Raw genomic sequence first — 21,261 nt, forward strand, 5'->3', positions numbered from 1 at the left:
GGTGCCCCCCTGCATTTGCTTGCCCAGGTCATCCATGTCTCAGCCAGCCAGCAATCAGGATGGTCTCCTCCATCCCCTCAGCTGTGCGGATAGACAGACAGCCCCATTGGGACACACTGCTCCTTGGCATGGCCACCCCATTGTTTCAGAGCGGAGGAACAAGCCACATGGTGCCTCATGCTGCCTGTGCTGCCTGCACCGCAGTGCTGCCAGGAACCATCCTCTGCCTGCCGGAGGAGGGGAGTGGTGGCAGGGAAGGGGAGAGGGATGATTCTGTGTATCTCTTTTCATCAACAGCTTATGGCTCATGTTCGGCCACGGCTCTTGTCTGGATGTGGCAGCCAATGTCCTTGACCTCCTCCTGGGGAGCAGGCGGCATGGGGAAGGATCTGGCCACCAGCAGACCCTTGACGAAGGAGGACACTCTTTCCCCCCACTTCTCATCCTATTTTTGGAGCTTCAGGGATGATCCCAGATTTGTTTTCTGCTCCCCGAGGGAGACCCTGGGTGGAAGCACAGGTTTCAGGGTGAGCAAGGCTGCGCAGCGTCAGGGTAGGTCTGACCCAGGAGCATGTTTAGGGCACATTTAGGGCTGGCTCAGCTTTTTGGTTGAAGGGAAGCCATAAAAATGTCATCCCTGTCTTCCCTACCTCAAACCCAGCAGCTGACAGGTCTGCCATGGCCCCCACCAGAGAGATTTCTCACTGAAATGCTGCTTGCACAGGACAATTCCAGCAAGAACCTGTTGCCCAAGACTCAAAGTGAGGAGGAAAACCCATGTTCCCAGTGCGATGGAGGAGGCTGTGATCTGTGCCGAGCTTTCCGGGTGGAGGTGAGAGGATGCTCTCCCCGACGGCTGCTTCCTGAGGAGCCAGCTCGCAGGCAGCACCGGCAGCAGAGTCAGCAGGCAGCGGGGTGCCGCAGCGTGCCAGCCCTCCCGGCCTTCCTGCTGGCCCAGCAACCCAGCCGTGTCCGGGAAGAGCATCCGAGGGACAGGGACAAGTCATGAGGGGCTGTGCATGGGGTGAAGGGTGCCCTGGCTCTCACCAAACCCCACGGTTCGGGGCTTGGAAAGAGGAAGGAAATGCCACAGAGCTGGGAAGGGGCTCAGCATCCGTCGGTGGGGGCTCGCCTGGGGGTGGCAATGTGCGCTGAGGATGCGTCCCCTGCTCTGAAATGCAGCATCTGCTCCTGTCACCCTCCCCAAGGAGCCTCTGCTGTGGCCCCAGCTCAGAGCTGTCTTGGCTGGACTTGGAGCAAGTTGCTCTTATCTCTGCTCCAGCTTCCCAGTGATAAGGGTGGCACATCTGGAGGTGAGTGAAGCTGACTGTCCCCCCTCTCCCCAGCTCTAGCTGTGGCTGCTATTTGTCACCAAGCAGCCACAGCCACAATGAATTCAGCCCGGTCTCTGCAAGAAGCACCCCCATCCCCTTTGGTGGCCAGGACTGGCACCCACAGGGCCAGGGAGGAGCACACATCCCACAGGCAGCTCCTGCTGCCCCAGGAGTGTGCTGAGGTGTAAGAACTGTTCTCAGTCCAAGCTGGGGGATTTGATTCAGATCAAAGCCAAAGGAGGACACCTAGGGTGTGGGTTACCAACAGCAGCTTCCCCTCCCCAAGTTCCACCCTGCTGCACTTGGCCAGCTGCAAGCACAGGCTTTGGTAGCTGCAATGCGGTGCAAAGTCTTAGTATCCTGTATTTTGGGCAGGCAAAGGACATAGGAGGGTCTGTGAATAGGAGGCGCAGGGTCACCACGGGAGCTGGGGGGGCTCAGAGAAGATCCTGGGGACACGCTGGATCTGCTGGGCTTGGGGAAGTGGCTCTTGGGGAGGCACAGAGCAGTCAAGCAGAGAGCCCCAAAATTTCAGCTGGTTTTAATACTGTCAGAGACACTCCGGAGCGGGGCCACCGCTGCCCCCACTGTCCCACCCAGGCTCCCTCGGTGCTTGCCGAAGTGAACTTGCCACCAGCCTGGCCCCATGGCCACTTCACATGCCGGCACACAGGGGAGCACTGGACACCCTGCCCGCACTCCCATCTGCTCGTGCTGGGTCTCGCTCATCTCCTACCGCTAATCCCGAGGGCTTGAGCATTGCAAGAGGCTCCCCTCCACCCCATGGAAAGGGAAAAAATCAGGTTACACAAAGGGTCATGGCACAGCTCGTTGCCCACTGCATGTGGGTGGTTTAACCACCACCTTTCCTAGCTTTTCTCTGCATTCTTGTGGCTACAAACCATCTCTCCCTACCTACCAGATTGCAGTCCCCCTGGTCACCACTTGGTTCTGGGGACAAGGGATCTCCAGGTACCCCAAATTGCGGGAAGGTGGGGAAGGCGACAAGGCTGAGACTTAGTGGATGCTGGAACCGGTACCCTGAGAACGGGAACGCGCAGCATCAGCCAAAACACCAGCCAGGGCACCCAACAGGCAGAGCTGCCAGCAATGGGGACTCGATGCCTCTTGACAGGAGCTGTCTCATCACTCTCCTCACACTATGCAGTGCTGACACCACAGGCAAGGAGACCCAGGGCCTGGCAAAATGGGCAGGGGACAACAGCCAAATACGTTTTTATCAGCCCCTGCTTGCAGCTATGCAGGGAGCAGGGGGAACAGCAGAGGCTGCAAGCCCAGGGCACCTGCCTAAAGCCCCCCCAAAACTGCTGAGTCCCAAGCCCCAGTGCAGGCAGGGGACTGCTGCTGGCTGCAGCATCTCTGCTGGAAGCAGAAGCAAAAAGAGGGAGAAAATTTGTCTCCAGGCCTAGCCAGGAGGATGCATCCAAGCCCTGTTTGCAGGACATGATCCCCCAGTAAAGCCCCATTTGCAGGATGAGGTCCCCCAAGAAAGCCCCAGTTGCAGAAGAGGGTCCCCCAACTAAGCCCTGGTTGCAGGAGGGAGTGTCACCCCTGGCTAGTGGGGCAAAAGGGCAGGAGTCATCCCCACATCCCACCTGCAAGGGCCCCGTAAAGTGCAGCGCTGTGGCCCCAGTGCCAACATGGGGCAGGGGAGCCCTCCCAGCCCCCTCCCAAGTTTGGGGATGTGGAGAGGAGGGTGTGAGGTGGGAGCAGGAACGGGCAGGGATGGGCAGGGGCACAGGCTGGGTGGTGAGGAAGAGAAGCCCCGTCCTTCCTCCCTGGGCGCCTACTCATCACAGCCCAGCAGCTCCACGCGCAGGGTGATGCGGTTGTGCCAGGCCACGGGCAGGATGCGGACGAAGCGGGCATAGAAGGGCACGTCAAACACATTCTTCTTGTGTGAGTAGTTGTCGCTGTTACCATGGAAGATCTGAGGGGGAAAGACAGGCATCAGCACTGCTGGGATCCCTCACCCCATCCCACCCCATCCCATCATCCCATCCCACCCCTCTTCATGGCAGCATCCCTGACCCCCGGGCAGTCACTGCCCACCTCACTGTGCCCCGCACGCACCTTAGTGCTGTTTGTCTGGCCATCCCGGTAGAGGGTCCAAGATGTGCCGTTGTCACTGTAGGCCACTTTGTAGGCTGCCACATACTGGATGTGCCCAAAGTCACGGGCTCCTTGCGTGATGATGCCCGTCACCTTCTTCTGGTCCCGGAGGTCAATCTGGCACAGAGACAAGGCTCATTGAGGCTCCTTCCAGAGGCAGCCAGGACATGCTGGCCTTCAGGGGCCAAGAGTGGAGAAAATACCACCTGACCCCTGTCCCAAAGCCAGAGCAACTAATAAAACACTACTGTGAAGTATTTGACCCTTTAAAACTTGCAACATCCCACAAAGCAACACAAAGCAGGATGCAAACCCCATCATCTCAGCTCCCTTCCCCATCGCTGCCACTGCAACATTTTTTGCTGAAAAGGTCAATGTGGGAATGATGGCAAAAAAACCTCAATTCAAAAAAAAATTAAAGGATTCCCAGAGGAAATGCATCTGGCTGAGAAAATACGCAGTTCAGCACGGTCTGACATTTGGGTTGTAAGTGAGATGGTTTCTATTCTCTTTGCCACACTGCGCTACTGCTGCTGGCACGCTACAGGGCAAATCAGCAAATGAGCTGAAAGTCTTCTTCATTTAGTGCCTATTTTATGCTCGTCAAGGGCAGTACTAGCTATATGTATATGTGTATATATGTGAGTATACATGCAAATCTATACACCGGTACACAAACAGGCAGCCTGCAGTGCGACAGCCCAACTCAGCGTGTCATCACAACCCCATCAACAGACGTCTTGATAAGCTGGTTTATTTAGGGCTGTGAAGCAGCTGCTTTTAATAATTTCCCAAATAAAAAGCGGGACAAATATCTGAACTGCTTTGTCCTATTACGTCATGAAATCATGTGAGAAGTATAAAAACAGGGGAGGAAAGGAGACGGAAAAAATTTCAAAACTATTTGTTCCCATTCCAGGCTCAGAAGAGAAAAGCAAACCTGATTTTTTTCCTACAAAACAGAAACGCGATGTTCTGGGCAGCAAGAGGGTCATGGGATGGTCACCCCAGGCTGCGGTGGTGCTTCCCAAGGGGGTGAATCAAAACTGGGATGCTGCAGGCTCAGTGCACCCCACAAGAAAGTCAGTGGAGATGGCACAACCCTGTCCCAATGGACACTGATGTTTCTGACCCAGAGCTCCAGTATCACTGATAAAACCAGTGGCTGTGGCCCCATCCTGACCTGTCCCGGTGATCCCAGTTCAGGGAGAGAGCTGCTGGGCTGTGTGTCCCATGGCAAAGCTCCAGCTGCAGTCTCAGCGGTGCTGCCCAGCATCTCCCACTGTGGCCACTCTGCTTCCAGCCACCCTGGCACAGAAGGCGGCCCCGGGCATGGCTGGAGGAATTGGGCAGGAGAAACGAGGTTCCAGAGGGAGGGCACCGAGACCCACCTGCAGCCACTCGGACTGGCCGTTGTGGAGCGCCGTCCAGGCATTTGTTTTGCCCGTCTTGTCCAGGCGAGCGTAATGGGGGTGCCAGGTAAAGGCGTCGATGCCCCAAGTCTTGAAGACACTGGAGGCTGTGATCTGCTGGTCGGAGATCAGGTGGGATTTCATGCCCAGAGGCTCCGAGCAACCTGCCGTGTTGAAATAAACTGTAACACAATGGTTTACACAGGCGGTGAAAAGGAAAGAGTCCACGGCACCATCACAAGCAAAACCACACAGCCCTGGCACACACCATCCCAACGTCCTCACGTCCCCGCTGCCTGGAGCAGCGGGCAGGGCCAGGCAGGGAAAGGTTTGGCAGAGGCACAGAACTGCAGCTTTTCCCGGGATTTTACTCTCCCAGCCATTCCCTGGCTCACAGTGCCTCCTGCGGCAGGGACGCGTGGACATCCCCACAGCACAGCCCCGGCAGCAGGCAGAGGAGAATTCTTTCACGGGTGAAGAGAGCAATGCAAAGACCTCCCCAACCAAAAGCACAGCTGGCACCGCACCCACGCAGCAGCAGGACAAGACCCAAGCCCCCACGGTGCCCCACTCCCACCCCAGCATGGTGGTCCCGCTCAGCTTCCAGGGATGTGCTGCAGGGCAGGAATGTGGGCGGCGCAGGGAAAGGGCTCAGGCTAATCATCCCTCACGTTTCCCAGAGGACTTTGATCCTCTGGTGCTTTTCAAGCTCTCCGGCAGGAAAAGCAGCCGGTTCACAGCTTAGACAGGGAGGAGGCACAATATAATATCCCCAGCTTGGGGAGGTGTTTGCAGCATGAGAATGCAGCTCGGGTCGGGATGAGCTGGTGGAATTAACAGCTTGTGCTCCCCAAAAGCACCGGTGGGTGTTTCCAGGCATCACATAGCCCATGTGAGGAAAAACAAGCACTGACAAATCCCCTGCCCTGTCCCATATCACCCCATGTCCTGCAGTCCGCAGGGAGGGGAGAGCCACCGACATTTACCATTCATCTCACAGCCGATAAGTTCGAAGCGCAGTGTGCAGGCGCGGCGGCACATCACGGGGTAGATGCGGATGAACTGGGCGGTGATGGGAGGGTTGAACATGTTGGTCTGCATGGTGCCATAGTCCATGTTCCCCTGGAAAACCTGCAACGGCGACCAGGGATGAGAGCCCAAGCCCTCCCACAGCCTCCTGCATCAAATCCCACCTGCTACAGAAGTGCTCCCCAGATTGTGACAGAAAGGTGGTTTGCTTCCTTAACACAGTAAATACAATCAGATCATGTTTTCATGCATCTTTTCCACCACTGCTGAAATGAGAGAAACTTTTTTTTAAAGCAAGGCAGATATTCCCTGGATGCCCAAAAAACAAGCAGGAGACGCCATAAAAAACTGAGAGCAGACAGTGCTGCATCCAGGGACTATTCCTACTTTGAGAGAGAGACACTGTGGGCTCATGCTTGCTGCCCACAGCACTGAGCTGTGTAAGCCATTCACTAGCACTTCCAGACCATGCCTGGCTCCCACAGCGTGTCAGCGATAAAAATGTTATCTGAATGACCTAAATAAGTCAGCCAGCGCTGCTTCTTTGGTAATGCTTGTTAGGGTCAATTAAACAGAGCCAGTGAGTACTGCCCAGCGCTGGAACCATCTGTGCTGTCTCACTGCGAGGACGGCTCCCACTGTGGCTTTGACCCAGGTCAAAAGCACTCTCCCAAACATGGGGACGGTTTGGGACACAGCTCATAGTCACCACAGCTGAGCATCGCAGCCCACCTTGTCTGCGTCCTGTTTCTCGTCCTTGTAGAAGGTGAACTCCCGCCCATCCAGGCTGTAGGCAACTTTGTAGGCACGGACATACTCAGGTTGGCCCACGCGGCGAGCGCCTTGTGTGATGATCCCGCTCAGCCGCATCTTCCGCAGCAGGTTGGCCTGGGCGGGGAGGGGAGAGCGTGAGAGATGCGGTGCACAGCTCCTGCGCCCACCAGCACCACCCAGCCTGGCTGGGCACATCACAAGATGCACCTGGCTGGCACCTTGCTGCAGCAATGTAGCCCTGCCTTTGCCACCAGCAGCAGAAATATCCCACAAGAGCAGCCCAGCAAGACCAGTTGCGGCTACTGGGGCTGCCCACTACACCAGTGACTCAGTCCTGCCACAGATACCTGGATCCAGGGGCTCTTGTCATAGTTGCTGGAAGTCCAAGCGTTGACGATGCCGTGGTTGTTGAGGCGGGCAAGCTCTGGCCCCCAGCGCTGGAGGCCAAGGAAGCCATAGTAGACAGAGGATGCAGAGAGCTGGGCATCGGAGATGGCTCCTCCTTCCATGCCCAGGAGAACGGCACAGCCTGGGGAGGTAGGAAAGAGAGGACAGAGTGGGGACATTAGCACCAAAGAGAAACAATGACCAGGGACCAAAAGCAGGGAGTCATTTGTCTCTTGTCTGGGGGACAGGGCAGGAGATGGAGACCAGCGCTAGGACCTGCCTGTCCCTCATGTGTTCCCCTCCCTTCAGCCTTCAGCCAAAATCACACTGTTCATCAGCCCTTCTCACAGCATGGAAGTCTGGGGGGAAAAAGGCTGCTCTGGGGCACCCCTAGAGAGGAGACAGCATCTTCCCAGGGATGCTCCTGCCATCAGGATCAGGCTTGATGGCATCCAGGGCAGCTGGCACACAGTCACCCGCGGCTGTCCTCCAGATCCCCTAAACCAGCTGTGGGACCTGTCCTGGGCATGCTAGTGATGTGGGACAAGGCAGCGGGAAACAGGGAGGAACAGGATTGCTGTATAGTTGGTGCCAGGGACTTACGGACATGGCAGGTCTTCCCGAAGAACGGAGAAGGACACTTGCAGGTGTAGTCACCGTCCAGGTCCAGGCAGGTGCCTCCATTTTTGCAGGGCTGGGAGGAGCACTCGTTCTTGTCTAGGAGACACAGTGGGGGCGCTCAGGAAGTGACCCCAGAGTCAGTGCAGCGGGAAGAAGGGAGAAGCATTCCCCGAGCAAGGACCACGGCAGCATCCCTGCATAGGTTGAAGCTCTAACCCAAGGAGCCACCTAAGCCATGTCCCTGCTGACTGCAGCCACACGGGTGCATCAGGACATGCAGCCACGGCAGGGCTGGGAGCCTGCTCACAGCAGGCTGAGCCTCGCGGCACCCCTTGTCCCCTCAAGGCACCACATCCCCTCTGGAGAGGCAGAGCAAGGCTCAGACACCACCATGACCCTGCACCATGGTCCTTCCCTCTGCCCTGCAAGGTCCAAACCAGACCACAGCCCCCAACAGAGTCCAGTGTCCAATGCAGCCACAGCTGCAAACATCCCCCAGTTGTCTCCCCAGCACTGCCCAGGGTGCCTTCAAGCCCTTAGCAGCAGAGCAACCTCCCGTGGTCCCCCATCTCGCTGTACTCACTGTTCTGGCAGTGCACCCCATCATATCCCGCAGGACACTTGCAGATGTAGTCAGTGAAGACGTCCCCTCGGTTTGGAACCAGCTGGCACTCGCCATTGTTGTGGCAAGGATTGGGGTGGCAGGGGCCTGGGGAAGGGCAAAGTGGGTGGAAAGGCTTTAATATGGACACAGGTGAAGAATAAGAGCATCCTGTGGGCTGTTGCACCCCAGAGACACCACATTCCCCCCGCAGATGATGGAGGTCACTGCATCCCTGCTTGTATCTGTGTTCTACATGCTTATCAGCAGGGCTGGACCCTAGGACCAGACCCCAGGGCCACTGGTGCAGGGCCACAACAAGCGCATGCTGCCATGCTGCAAGGCTCCTGGATTTCATGGAGCCCCCACGATGGGGTCAGCCCCCACCTTTCTCAGTCTCATTGCAGTCAATCCCAACGTAGCCCTCAGGGCAGATGCAGAAGAAGGGGGTCTCATTAATCCCGGTCAAGCAGGTGCCCCCATTCTGACAGTAGTTCACGTCGCAGAAGTCACCTGGAAGCAAAGTCACGTGTCACTCCAAGCCATCCCTAAGGTAGACATCATCCAGAGCCCCATGGATGCACAGGGAGCCATTCCGTCAGGAACTGCTCCCCTGTGGATGCTGCAGGGAGGGCAGCGAGCACCTGGCAGGGGCTGGTGGGACCCGCTGCCAGATCCTGCACACGACTGTCGGCATTCCACAGCCATGGCTGAGATCAGGAGCATGAGATCTGCTCTGCCCCGGCACATTAAAAAAGGAGTTTAACAGAGCCTGTGCATCAAAACGAAGCCAAGGAAAAAACAGGTCTTTGGTGCACCAAATATTTCCGCTACTCAGCTGGGAATCATAGAATCGTTTTGGTTGGAAGACAACCTCAAGATCATCGAGTCCAACCATAACCTAACCTAACTCTAGTATTAAACCATCTCCCTAAGAACCTCATCTAAATGCCTTTTAAACACCTCCAGTGATGGTGACTCCATCACTGCCCTGGGCAGCCTGTTCCAATGCCTGACAACCCTTTCTGTGAAGAATTTTTTCCTAATATTCAATCTAAACCTCTCCTGGTGCAACCTGAGGACATTTCCTCTTCTCCTATCACTTGCGGTGCTGGCCAGTCTGGGCCTTGCTCAGGCGCTAGCAGGACAGCATTATTCAAGATAATGGGGCTGGTCCCACAGCTGGGTTTTGCTAACAGAAGTTAGCATCCGTAAAATAAATTAAATATATAAATATATATCTTGTAAGGAAAGCCTGCATGCCTTGCCTCCCAGATGCTGGAGACACGTGAGGAGGGAGCACAGTGATCACCCCTGCACAACACCTGCTGGAACTCCGTTCATTCCAAGCACTCCCTGATCAGCTCCCACCAGGCAGGTCCCCAGGCAGCTGGTGGGGCTGCACTGTCCACCCTGTCTGTCCACCCACCTCCAGCATCTCCCATGGTACTGGGCTGGGGGGCTGCAGTGGTTGGTGGCTTCTGCTAGAAGACACCAGGAGCTGCCCCCAGGCTGTGGACAGCCAGTCCCAGATGACTCCAAAAGGGACCCACTGTGGCCCAAAACTGAGCCCATCACCGACACTGGTGTTGCCTCTGCGATAATATACATAAGATAAAATAAAAACCACTGCACAGCAGCTGTGGGAGGGGAGAAAGAAATATATGAGAAACACAGCCCTGAAGACACCTCGGATAGTGGGGAGAAGGAGATGCTCAAGATACCAGAGCAGGGATTCCCCTGCAGTGCATGGAGAAGACCATGGTGAATCAGGTTGTCTTCCTGTAGCCCATGGAGGACTCCATGCCGGAGCAGTCTGTTCCTAATAATAGACTGCACCCCATGGAAAGGAGCCACACTGGAGCAGTTCATGAAGAATTGCAGCCCATGTGAAGGACCCATGCTGGAGCTTTTTTATCTTCTCCTCCCTGTCCTGCTGAGGAAGGCGAGTGAGGGGGCAGCTGGCTGGGTACTTGGCAGCCAACCAAGGTCAACTGTGCTGAATCAGACTGCAAGAGCCAGACTAAAATTCCTCCCACCCCTAATTTATTCTGCTCCCAGAGCTGCAAGGTGGCAACACTGTCCATAAACCTAGACCAGATTCCCAGACATCTGGCTGAAAGTCCTAATCACTCCTCACCAAGCGTTGGGACAGCACATCCCTTGATGCCAGGCTCTCCTTTGCCATGCTGCAGGAGTCAGAGCAAGGGCTGAACTCAGGTGGAGACCCAGGAAAACTCCCACTACCTGCATGCCCTGAAGAATGTGGAAGTTAATGAGCTGCAGGCTCACTGCCTGGACCCACACCAAACAGCACAACTCTCATTAGCCTAAGCTACTACTCAGTGAGCTCCTACTCATTAGTCTTTTAATAGCAGGGTTCCTCTAAGTTAATCCTACTCTTCCTGACACTCCACATCTGTAGGGTACACACTGGTGGCAGACAGGCCAAGGTTTCCGAAAAGATGTTGTAGCTCCCTTAGCCCAGCCTCAGGAGGCAGAAAAACTTGGGCAGCGGTTCAAGCGGCTGCCTGCGCTGCCCAGCCTGTTTTGCATGACCTCATGCTCCATCAATGCGCTGCCATGAGCTACAGCATGGGAGGAGAGAGCTCGTGCTGATACTTAGGGACGCCTTTGCCCCACGCCCCTCCGCAGGTCTCGGGTACATCCAGCGGTCCCATCCCAAGGATCTCTCCCGGCAGCCAGCCAAGGACCCACCAACAGAGCTGCTTCTGTTCAGCAACGGGAGCTGGCTGCTCCCCCAGGGCACAGAGTGCCAAGGAACGTGTGCTCCCCAGCATCCGCGTTGCCTCCGACGCAGGAGTCCCTGGGGTAGGACGCAGGAGTCCCTGGGGTAGGACACAGCAGCAAAGGAGCAAGGGCTCCTCCCAGGGTCAGGACTGGAGGGGTCCCAGTTTTATACTTTAATTATCCCAAGTAACTAGACTCCCTCACAGGAATAATCCCTTACGTGGAGGGTCTCGCTAGCCAGCCCTCTGCCTAGCAGCGAGGCAGATGGGTCACTTTTTCCACTGTGGCAAGTAGTTTTGGATGCTCCTGTTTCTTGGCTGTTTCAGGCCTGGTTTTGGGGTAGTTCAGCATCTCCATCTTCCCCACACACATTTTTCTCCGGTCAGGGACAGAGCTGTCACAGAGTGGACAGTCAGGAATGAAGGCAACAAAGATCAGCCACCGGTTTTGGAAATGTTTGCTTATATGAACCCACAGGCTGGCTGGAAGGCAAAAATAACATCCTTCGAAAACTGGGACGGCTCAGCCCAGCGGGGCTGGGGGAGGTCAGGTCAAGCCTATCTCAGGAGGGCAGAATGAGCACCTCTCTGCAGAGAGAGCACAAATTTGGTTTTTTTCACAGCACACCTGTCTGCTGCCCTTTGTCCTCCGGCCCAGAGCCTGTGCTTGGGCTTTGCTCCCCATTTCTCTGCTCTCACTCATCCCTTTTGGGGTCACCAACCCCAGGCAGAACCCACAGGGTGATTATGGAGCTGCTTTTCCCCGGGGTTTCCCCAGTTGGGCCAGCCAGGCACGCTGTGCCAGGCAGTCCCAAGGAAGCTGTTTACATCGCAGGCATGGTTATCTAAGCATGAAAGCACGGGGCAGCCCGGCTGTGCTATTCCCGGCTCGGGAGCAAGGACAGGGCTGTGGACCTGAGTCCCCCTGCCCTGTCCTGTTCAGCCGCTCTGCTCCTGCACCGGCAGCCCTGGGGGCTGTGCAGCCTCTCACCACCCCTGCACCCTGCATATGGCAGCTTGGACCCTCACATGCTGCACCCCAGGTCCTCTCGCCCTGCAGTCTGGATCCCCTGCAAGCCACATCTCCTGCACTTTGGGCTCCCCAGCACCACAGACCCCCAGCACCACAGATCCCCTGCACCCTGGATTCTTTGCACCCCTGATCCCCAGCACCCCAGATCCGCAACACCCCGAGCTGCCCTGCACCCCGGATCCCCTGCACGCCAGGTCCCCACCACCCCGGGCTCCCAGGCACCCTGGATCCCCTACACCCCGCATCCCCTGCACCCCCACTTCCTGGGCTCCCCAGCACTCACCGGTCACGACCAACAGCAGCGAGAGCAGCACGCCCAGGGCGAGCAGCCCCCGGAACCGCCTCGCCACCTTCATGCTGCGTCCCCAGCCGCGCCGCGGAGCCGCACCGAGCCGCTCCGCTCCGCTCCGCCGCGGGGCTCGGGGCGGGGAGTGACTCAGCCCGGCCCGGCGCGGCCCCACGTGCTCCGCCGCCCGCCCCCGGGGCGGGGACCGGCCGGGCAGAGGGTGACCCGCGGGTCGCTCCCCCCGGGACAGTCCCCGCTGGGGAGCGGGAGGGGGCTGGGGGGGGGTGCAGGCAGTAGGGGGATCTGCCGGCAGCAGCGGCGTGCAGGCAGGAACCGGGGTGCTCCTGCTACCCGGGGGTGCAGGCAGGTAGGGGGGTGCCCCAGCCTCCCTGGGGTGCAGGCAGGTAGGGGGGTGTCCCAACCACCCCGGAGTGCAGGCAGGCATGGGGGTGCCCCAGCCACCCTGGGGGTGTCCCAACCACCCCGGAGTGCAGGCAGGCATGGGGTTGCCCCAGCCACCCTGGGGTGCAGGCAGGAAAGGGGGTGCCCCAGCCTCCCTGGGTTGCAGGCAGTCGGCGGGAGGATGAGCAGGCAGGGTTGGGAGACTGGCCCGATAGCCAAAAGTGTGTAATTAGTGGCCTGGAAGCCAGAGCCATCCTGGTGCACTGGTGATGGGTTTGGGGGCTCCACTAACTCAACCCACACCAGACCTCGGCCCTTGAGTGACCACTGTGGAGGCTCCCTGAGCCTGACAGTGCCCCCCAGCCCTGGTTGGCAGGCAGAGTGGTGCAGAGCTGAACTGGGATGCACTGAGGGCTGCCAGAACTTGGCAAAGGGAAGAGCTGTTTTGCAGCACAAACCCCCTTTTCTCTCCCTGGGTGGGGTGAAAACTGGAGAGGACTTCCCCTCTGCTGGGACAGGGCATGCATGAGCACCCCACACCACCCTTGGGACCCAGCGGGCAACTGGCATGGGGTTTTCCCAAGCTCCTCCTAACCAGCATCAAGGAAAACAGCTTGCAGCCAGGTTGGGTGTGCACTGGAAAGGGACTGAGGGGGGCAACAGGTCTGCCCAAAGCACCACACCACAGGTTTGTTGGTTCAGCCACAAACAAGCTCTTCTTGGAGCTGTGCCCAGCCTCCAAGGGCTGGAAAAGCCCAGCCGTGCTCTCAAGAGGAGTTGATGCCCTGGAAGGCAGAAACCATAAAGCGTGTTTGGGCTCAATTCACATTCAGCAGCAAAAGCTTCGCAAGAGCATACAGGGAACTGCACAGTATAGGAATGCTGAATCATTTGCCTCCACAATGGAAATCCACTCCAAGCCCTTCTCCTAAGCATGGAGCTGGTTTTATCTCTTCTTGCAAAACCCTCCATTTCAGCATTAACTAACCCACCTCAGACACTCCTGTTGCCCATATTTACATGTTGGCTCTGCCCAAGTGTTGCTACATTTTTGGCTTGGGCAACGTGGCCACCTCAGCCAGCAGCGAGCTGGACAGCCAAGCCGCACCATGCACTTTGACCGGTCTTTCCACCTCCAGCATCCAGCTACTGCGGTCAATCAGTGCCCATGAGAGCACCCAGACTGGAAGCAACAGCCCAGGGATGGATGTGCTGGCAGATCCAGCTGTCCCAGCATGCCAGCAATTTGCTCGGCTGTTGGTGGCTTTGCCAGAGCACCAAAGCATGAGGAAAACATATTCCCACTCAGCCCCACCACCCTTGCTGGTGGGGTTTCCTTCAATTAATGAAGGAAACTCCAAGCAGAGTTTAACTCCAGCATAGGAAGAAAGAGCAGCTGGAAAGGAGGGAGGAGACAAGACACAGTCTTTGCTTTCGAATAACCCTTCAACCTCAGGGTAATTACTGTTGTGGTGTTCAGAGGAAAACAAGGTCAAAAGGAGGAAAACGCAGGGCAAGAGAAAAAACCCAGGGCTATGCACAAGCAACTAGGACAAGGGTGTTTGGCGTCTCAAGGGGCTTCTGCCTGGACTGGTCTCAGAGAGGATGCAAGACCCTGAGGGAGCTGCAGAAAAATCACCAACCTCTCTAAAAACAGAAAGCAAAATGTTTTCCTTCTCTCCCCAGGGGCACAAATGCCGATGTCCCGAGGAATGTACATGGGAAAGGATATTAAAAAGCAAGCGGTGGAGGCCAGGCGGAGCTATGCTCTCCATGGGGACCATGTTTCCTGGAGGCACCAGTGGCTCCTTGAATGGAGACCTGCGATGGAGTGGGGGCCCCAATGAGAAATTGGGGCTGGGGAGAGTCTGTGCTGTCCCAGCTGGAAGAGGAAAGGTCTGGATATGGGAGACAGAGCAGAGAGAGGAGCAACCTGTCAAAGTCAGGGAAGCAGTGAGGAATGGAGACAGCACCCACAGCGAACACCACACCCCACGTTCATACAACCGCCAAGTTTTCACAAGGGATGGCTCTACTTGAAAGAGTTGGGTAGGTCGAAGGTCAGGCATAATTTCACTCCCTTCTGCAGGGACTACTTAGGCCTTGTTATAGCAGGATTTACCACTGGGTTTGGTTTCTTCTGCATGGAGATCTGGCAGGCTTTGCTGTGCTGTAACCCTTTCTGAGCTGTGCAGATAGCTGATATTCTGGTTCCCGCAGCTGGCGTGATAAAGAGGAAAATAGGTGATGGGGCTGTATGTTTCTCTGATGCAATCCTCTTTATTTCCAAGCTGATACAAAGGTGTTTTCCCATTAAAGACTGAGACAAACAGTACAAAGCTTGCCCCTTGTTCAAGCATAAAGCCCCCATCTGCCATAAAACTGGCCAGGGTGTGTCTCATGGCCTATGAGTTCACAGTGATGGCTCAGGTATCACCACGGTTTCATGTTCCTTCTCTCCATACCCTCTCCAACACTAACCTCTGTCCTAAATGACCTCTTTCCCCGCCATCAGATATCTGTGACACCCTCAACTCCATCAAAGTCCTGCTCAGCCCTTGCATTGATCTTTTCTGGGTAGCAGCCCCTATTGTTTCAGCTATCTGTTCTACAAAGAGGTTCACTGGCTTAGGTTTATCTCAAAAGAAACGCAGCTGTTACAGCCTGGAGGGATTCCCCACCCAAAACACTCCCAGAAGTCTCCCTACAACACGGTTTTCCTCCTTCACCCCAGCATCGAGGACCCAAAAACACCTGGCAGAGGTAGCCAGCCCCATCCCTTGCAGGCATGGCTCCTTCCTCGCATCCGAAGTTGTGGTTCGGGCCACAGCACAGGTCCTAGAAAGGCTTCCCGCCCCGTGGGATCAAGCCCACTGTCCTGCCACACGTCAGTCTCTCCGAGTGGGAAGGAGAAGCAATCTGCAGCACCATCGCAGAAGATTAAGCCTCAGTCTGCTCCTAATCCCTCTAACAGGATAACCAAGCACTCAGTGCCAGCATCTCTGACCTGCAGCCCCAGCCGGCGCGCCAGCGCCTGGTTTCCGATGGCTGCAGAAAACATCCACTGGCCAGGACAATCCTTGCATGTGGCTGGGCTTCTCTGTTTGTTTTCTAGAGAGAGAGAAAAAAAAAAAAGCTTTCCACACTCTCTGCCCTTTCCACCAAAAGGGCAGCAGTTTCCTTAAGCTCAGGCTTTACATTTAGGGATGGTAATGTTTAGGTACCAGGAATTTCAGGGCTATCTGAAGAAACCTAGTTACTGAATATCCTCAGGGCATGGAAAGCTCTGTACAACTACTGAGTGCCCCTCAGGGTACGTAAAACTTTGTGATTTAAAAGGCAGAAGGCAAAGGGCAGCACTATCCTCCTCCTGCCCCTGTTTTGCTCCATTCCCACTACTGACTGTGTCAGAGCTCAGATGAGATCTCGGCCAGTTTAACTTAAAGTCCTTTGGTGTAACCTCAGTAAACAAGATTATATCCAGCTTAGAGGTGGTGCGTCTGTGTAAGGTGCTTAATATAAGCACCTTTATATAACCCCCTTCTGTGAATTGGAGTGCTTTGCAGACTTTAAGGATTTATCCATGCATATCTCCTACAGAAAAGGTGTTGCCTTCTTCATCATTTGACAGATGGGAAACCAAGGGCTGGAGAGGCTTGAGGGAAGGATGTGTCTCCCTTTATTTTGTCCATCTAAAAGGTAGGCACGCGGGCTTGGCCTCTTACACACACCTCCTCTGCAGCCAGTGGTAAGAGCAGCATTTCCAAAGGTCACTTGTATCTGCTACAGGAGGAATCACTCTGGGAAACAGCCTTCTTCTCACTGATGATAGATCAGCATTGACCACTGGCCAGGACAAAACCCCTGTCTGTGGTGGGTGCCCATCTCAGAGGACTGCCCAGGATAGATGGAGTAGAGCCCACAGTCCAGATTCATCTCACCCCTCTATGTCCTGTTGGTTGAAAGCACCCACCCGATAACACAAAGTGACACCCCGTGGTACGCTGGGATGCACAATCGAAACCACGTCTGGATTAGCAGCAGCGAGCAGCCAACTGTGGCCAAGCTCCGAGCAGATGCCGCAGGCAGATAAGCCATGGCTCTTTTGTTCTTTTTCAGGAAGTTCTGGGCAAGCTCCTGCCTTGAGACAAAGTGCTAAATTGTGTACTTGATAACTTTATCATCGAGGTTCCTCTGATAACCCAGGTTTCTGTGTCAAGGGACGGATCCTGTTGTCACGCTCTCAAGACCCCTCCTTACTCAAGCCATCGATTTGGTGCGTGTAGTTCCGCCATACTCAGGATGGAAGGTCCTGCAAGACTTCTAGGGCTCAAGGCAAGCTTGCAGCCCGATTTAAACAGGTGTTAATGCTATATGAATATGTAACAATACTAATGAACTCTAATGAGCTGGGTTTGCAAGGAGCCCAGAACCTGTCTTACCGGCTGGTGAAGAAGAGGCAGTTTGCTCATTATGGCACGCTCCCCTCCCACCCATCCGTGACGGGGAGAGGCTCTGCCCGGGCCAGGGCCTCATTAATTTGTGAAGTTGCCTTTTGATCTCTGTATCTCGGAGCATAATGAGAAGGTTTGAACTCTGCCTGTCCCACCCCCCCTACACTCCCTGCCTCCCACTTGCTCTGCTCCCCCAGAGCCTGGCAGGCAAGGGGAGATCTGCCAACGCTGAGTTTTGTTTCTTCCTGAAGAGAGGCATATTTCAGGTCTTTTAAGATAGATTTCAGTAGCCACATCTATGGCTGGTGTAGCAGGAAAGCACAGGTCCCTGCACACCTCCCTCTCTCTTGCATAGAGAGGGGGGCAACTGGGGTGATCACACCTCAAACACAGCTCCTTATTCTCTTGGTTCCTGCAGCCCAAAGTGGCTCTTAGAGGCCACTTGGACCCAGTTGTGCCCCTGTGAGGGATGGCTGGTGACTATCAATGCAGGACGTTGGCTCCCGTAGGACCTCTGCACTGGGGACAAGCTGCCAGTGCCTTCAGCTGGAACTGCTGCAGGAGCTCCTGTGCTGTCAAAGAGCCACACAGCACCCCTGCCCTGAGACCCGGCAGAGACTCCCGCTGTGATTACAAGGTGCTGTCCCATCCTGGATGCATCCCACACCACGGGGACACTGGTTGAAGCTCCTTCTCCACCGCTTCCTGCCCCTTGGGCTGCAGCCTCCAGAGCCGCAGTGGAAACCGCAGCAGGAGCTGGTTTGGCTCTGCTGTCAGTGTCCAGGAGAGCCTGCTCAGCCGCTCAGTTACTCCTCTCCCATGACTCCTCCTTTCCTCAAAAGGAAATGAAAACAAGCTCCAAGCCAGACATGTGTCCTCAATGAAACCCATCTGTGAGAGCCACAGCCATGGCCCCGCCGGGGCTGCTGCCTGGTCAGGGCGTCCAGACCCACATGGAGGAGCGCACGTAGCCAGCCTCGAGGGGAGCATCACCCAAGGGGACACGAGGCTGGAGCAGGGGACGCTGTGAGATGGCTGTGTCCTCCCTGAGCGCTCTGCCTGGGGCTGTGCTACCTCCTGTCTCAGCAGTGACAACAGCTCCCGGGCAAGAAGCCAGCCGATAGATCTGCACATCCACGTCTCCATACAGTTGCCATGCAAAGTGGAACAGTGAAGACCTCCTTCACAAGAATGAGAGTGTCCTGAGTGGCAGGGGTAACCACTCATCCCCTGGCTGCCTCACAAATTTCCTCCAAACAAGATTTCCTAAAGCTTGGGTTACTATCAGATCCTTGTAAAGTCTTTCAAGTGTTCCTCCCTCCCTGCTGGGAAGTTTGTACTGACATGTTTTTAAGACATCAGTTCTGTTAGTCATACCCTATATGTTCTCTTCAATCACCCCCCCTTCTCAGTGGGATCTCCCACCACACCAATTATATTGTCCAGCTTCCGCCAGAGCCTTTATTACAGCACGAACCGATTTTCCTTCTGCCATCAAACCCGCTCCAGGCATTTTCATGTCACTGTTCCCTCCCGCCTCTTTGTCCTGCTCCATGGCCCAGTTGATACTGGATGCAAATCCCACTTATTCTGCATCTTCCCTGTGGCTTTCGGAGGAGTTTAATAGCCCCAGCTGCAGTCTGAGTCTTCTCTTGTCCCCAGCTGGCAATGGGCTGCTGCTCTGACATCCCAGCAAGAAAACCAGTGGCTCTCGCTGGGGAGATCCAGAGTAGATACAGTAGAGTGAAAACATGCAGATTTCACAGCCCCTCTTATCTCCCAACAAGGCTTCACATCCCTCCAGAGTGCTCCCTTTGGCCTGTGCTCTGGGCCACGGTTGTTTGTGCCTGCTGGAGATGTTCCCCAGGGACCCACGGACACAGCCCCAGGACTTTCAGTGCACATGGTGGGGCCAGGGCAGTTATTAGGGGCTTGGGTGCTAACCCCATGTGTCTAGTTCAAGATGCTCTCTTCTAGTCCTTGCTATCCCACCTCAAGCTCTAGGTAGAAAACAGGAGGGAGGTCACCTACATCCAAGACCATTTCCATGAGTGGGGCTGGATTCACAGGCACAACACTCTGTACAGACACTGCTCACCTAAAGGAGCACCAGAACCCCCCATGACCCAGAGTTAGGTGCAGTCCCTTTACATAGCTGTGAAATAGGTCTCCTTTGTGGTCTTCCTGTGTTGTAAGATCTTCTCCTTTCTGGTAAGTTGCCTTCTGCAAGACCTAGGAAGGTGAAGAAATACCTACCTGTGCTTCCACCTCTTCTAGCTATGCCTGCGCATTCACCTTGCCTGCAGCAGGCAGACAGACAGAGCAGATTTACCAGCAATAAGGATAGTGACACCCCAACCACAGCCTGGGGCTGGCAGGGCTGTGTTTTGCAGCACATGTGCAGCCCCACGCAAGAGGCACGTTCGCTTATGCTGCCTGTGGTTAGCTCCAGGCTTTCCAGGGAGCAGCGATCTGCTCAGAGAGCTGCTTGTTGGGAGCATGTCCTGGTTTTGCCTGGTCTTGCAGCTGCCTGTTAGCCGCTGTACAAACACAGCCCTGTCTCCCATGCCCCCCCTTGCCTGTTCTGCCTCTCCTTAGCTCTGCTCTTTGCTAGGCTCAGGATTAGCCACACCTCAGTTGGGTAAACAGGAGCTCATCCTGCTCAATCAGCTGAACGTTTTTCAGCCTCAGCCGCCATGAGGCTGGGGGACATAGTGCTCAGCAAGAAGAGCTCCTTGATTTTTCCCCCAAGCAGATTTCCCTTTTCATCATTGAGCAGGTTTGCAGCCCTTAATTTGACACAGCAGCTGATGTGACCCTTGGACTGGTTTAATCTTCTATTTCCTTCCTTTATTCTTCTATTGCCTTTATTTTTTCTTCTATTCTCTGGTTTTGTTCCACTCAGCTTCCTTATCTTCTGATCTGTCCATGATTTTCTCACTCCTTTTCCCCACTCCTCTCTCTGTCCCCTCCTTTTTGCTTTTTCATCCGAGGAAAGCCACTCTTTCTCTATGTCACCTCCTGGGTGCTAACTAATGAGCTAGATGGGGCTGGTATTTTAGTCTTAAAAAGCCTTGGAGGTTGTTAGCAACTACAGCCAGCACCTTGGTCTTCATCTCACCTCAAAAGCAACATTTCCTGCAAATTTTTACCTGCCTTTGAAGGGACGCTGAGCCGGGAGGGCGGAGGACACCCATTCCCTGCAGCACAGCACCCTCTAGCCTCCGCCGGGGCAGCAGCTCTTTGCTGACCTGGAAGGAGGACCTCCACCACCACCGTCATGAGTCCTCCCAGTCCCGCAACTGGAAAAATTCTGCAGCATTATTGCCAAATCCAAGGATGGTTTTCCTGAGAACTTCGTGGATTGAGATCATAAAGCTGGTCTGTTCTGAGCAGACGTGCAGTGCATCAGATGTCATTTCCAAAAGGCAGAGGCACCAGCTTTGCAAGGTGGAGCCCAGAGTGAGCCAAGGTGGTGTCAGCCCGGAGAAGCGACCATTAGACAGCGTCAGCAGCAGTTTATTCCCTCCAGCCCATGCAATAATTTAACTTGGTGGTGGTACAGGCAGCGTTTTCAGAAGGGTAGTGCTGCTCCTGCAAAGCTAATGCATCTCCAGGAAAGCATCCAGAAGATGGGGATATCCTGGATTAGCATCATTCTGGCCACCCCACTGCTCCTTGCTGCCTCCTCCCCACCTGCCTCCCCCCCAAAACACACTCCCCCACTCCCCACCAGCCTCACCCACAACCCACCTCCTCAAACCAGAATCCAGCCTGTTTCCTCACAGCCTTGCTTCCCTTCTGCACCTCCAGGAACCAGAGCTCTAGCTCTTTGCACCTTAACACCATCACCCTTTCCCCCAAATCACAACTGAACCGTTTCCTTCGTACTCACCCTCATCCAAACACCGCTGTGTGCTCCCCACCTCCCAGACCTATCCCAATTCCCACTATCTTGGCACGAGGCAGTAGCTTCCACGTCCGCTCACTTTATTTCCATAAATATTGCTCTCTAGAAAGAGTCTCTTCCCCACTCCTGAGGCAG

At 55.4% G+C, this 21,261-nt stretch overlaps 1 protein-coding gene across 3 annotated transcripts; it reads right to left on the minus strand.

Annotated features, from left to right (window-relative positions):
• Positions 1-1,859: 1,859 nt before the first annotated feature.
• Positions 1,860-12,515, minus strand: MFGE8 (milk fat globule EGF and factor V/VIII domain containing). Of its 3 annotated transcripts, none has more exons than XM_065847471.2 (10): positions 12,358-12,514; positions 8,679-8,804; positions 8,274-8,399; positions 7,673-7,786; positions 7,030-7,211; positions 6,641-6,796; positions 5,866-6,010; positions 4,859-5,043; positions 3,429-3,584; positions 1,860-3,285 (listed from the first exon to the last, which is right to left on the minus strand). In XM_065847471.2, the coding sequence occupies exons 1-10, from the start codon at positions 12,428-12,430 to the stop codon at positions 3,142-3,144; spliced, it is 1,407 nt and encodes a 468-aa protein (XP_065703543.1). In that variant the 5' UTR covers positions 12,431-12,514; the 3' UTR covers positions 1,860-3,141. The 3 variants fall into 3 exon arrangements, with proteins under 3 accessions (XP_065703543.1, XP_065703541.1, XP_065703544.1); XM_065847469.2 differs by having other exon boundaries at positions 4,859-5,061; XM_065847472.2 differs by lacking the exon at positions 8,679-8,804 and having other exon boundaries at positions 4,859-5,061; positions 12,358-12,515.
• Between the last annotated feature and the right edge of the window lie 8,746 nt (positions 12,516-21,261).

The sequence above is a fragment of the Patagioenas fasciata genome, chromosome 12 (genome assembly GCF_037038585.1).
Source record: "Patagioenas fasciata isolate bPatFas1 chromosome 12, bPatFas1.hap1, whole genome shotgun sequence".
Classification (NCBI taxonomy): domain Eukaryota; kingdom Metazoa; phylum Chordata; class Aves; order Columbiformes; family Columbidae; genus Patagioenas; species Patagioenas fasciata.

Excerpts from the sequence above, each read along its gene's own strand:
- MFGE8 (XM_065847469.2), bottom strand. The coding sequence starts at position 12,430 with ATGAAGGTGGCGAGGCGGTTCCGGGGGCTGCTCGCCCTGGGCGTGCTG. Across the intron at positions 8,400-8,678 it reads CTGCAATGAGACTGAGAAAG|GCCCCTGCCACCCCAATCCT; the intron begins GTGGGGGCTGAC and ends GCCCTTCCCCAG. Across the intron at positions 6,797-7,029 it reads ACAAGAGCCCCTGGATCCAG|GCCAACCTGCTGCGGAAGAT; the intron begins GTATCTGTGGCA and ends CTCCCCGCCCAG.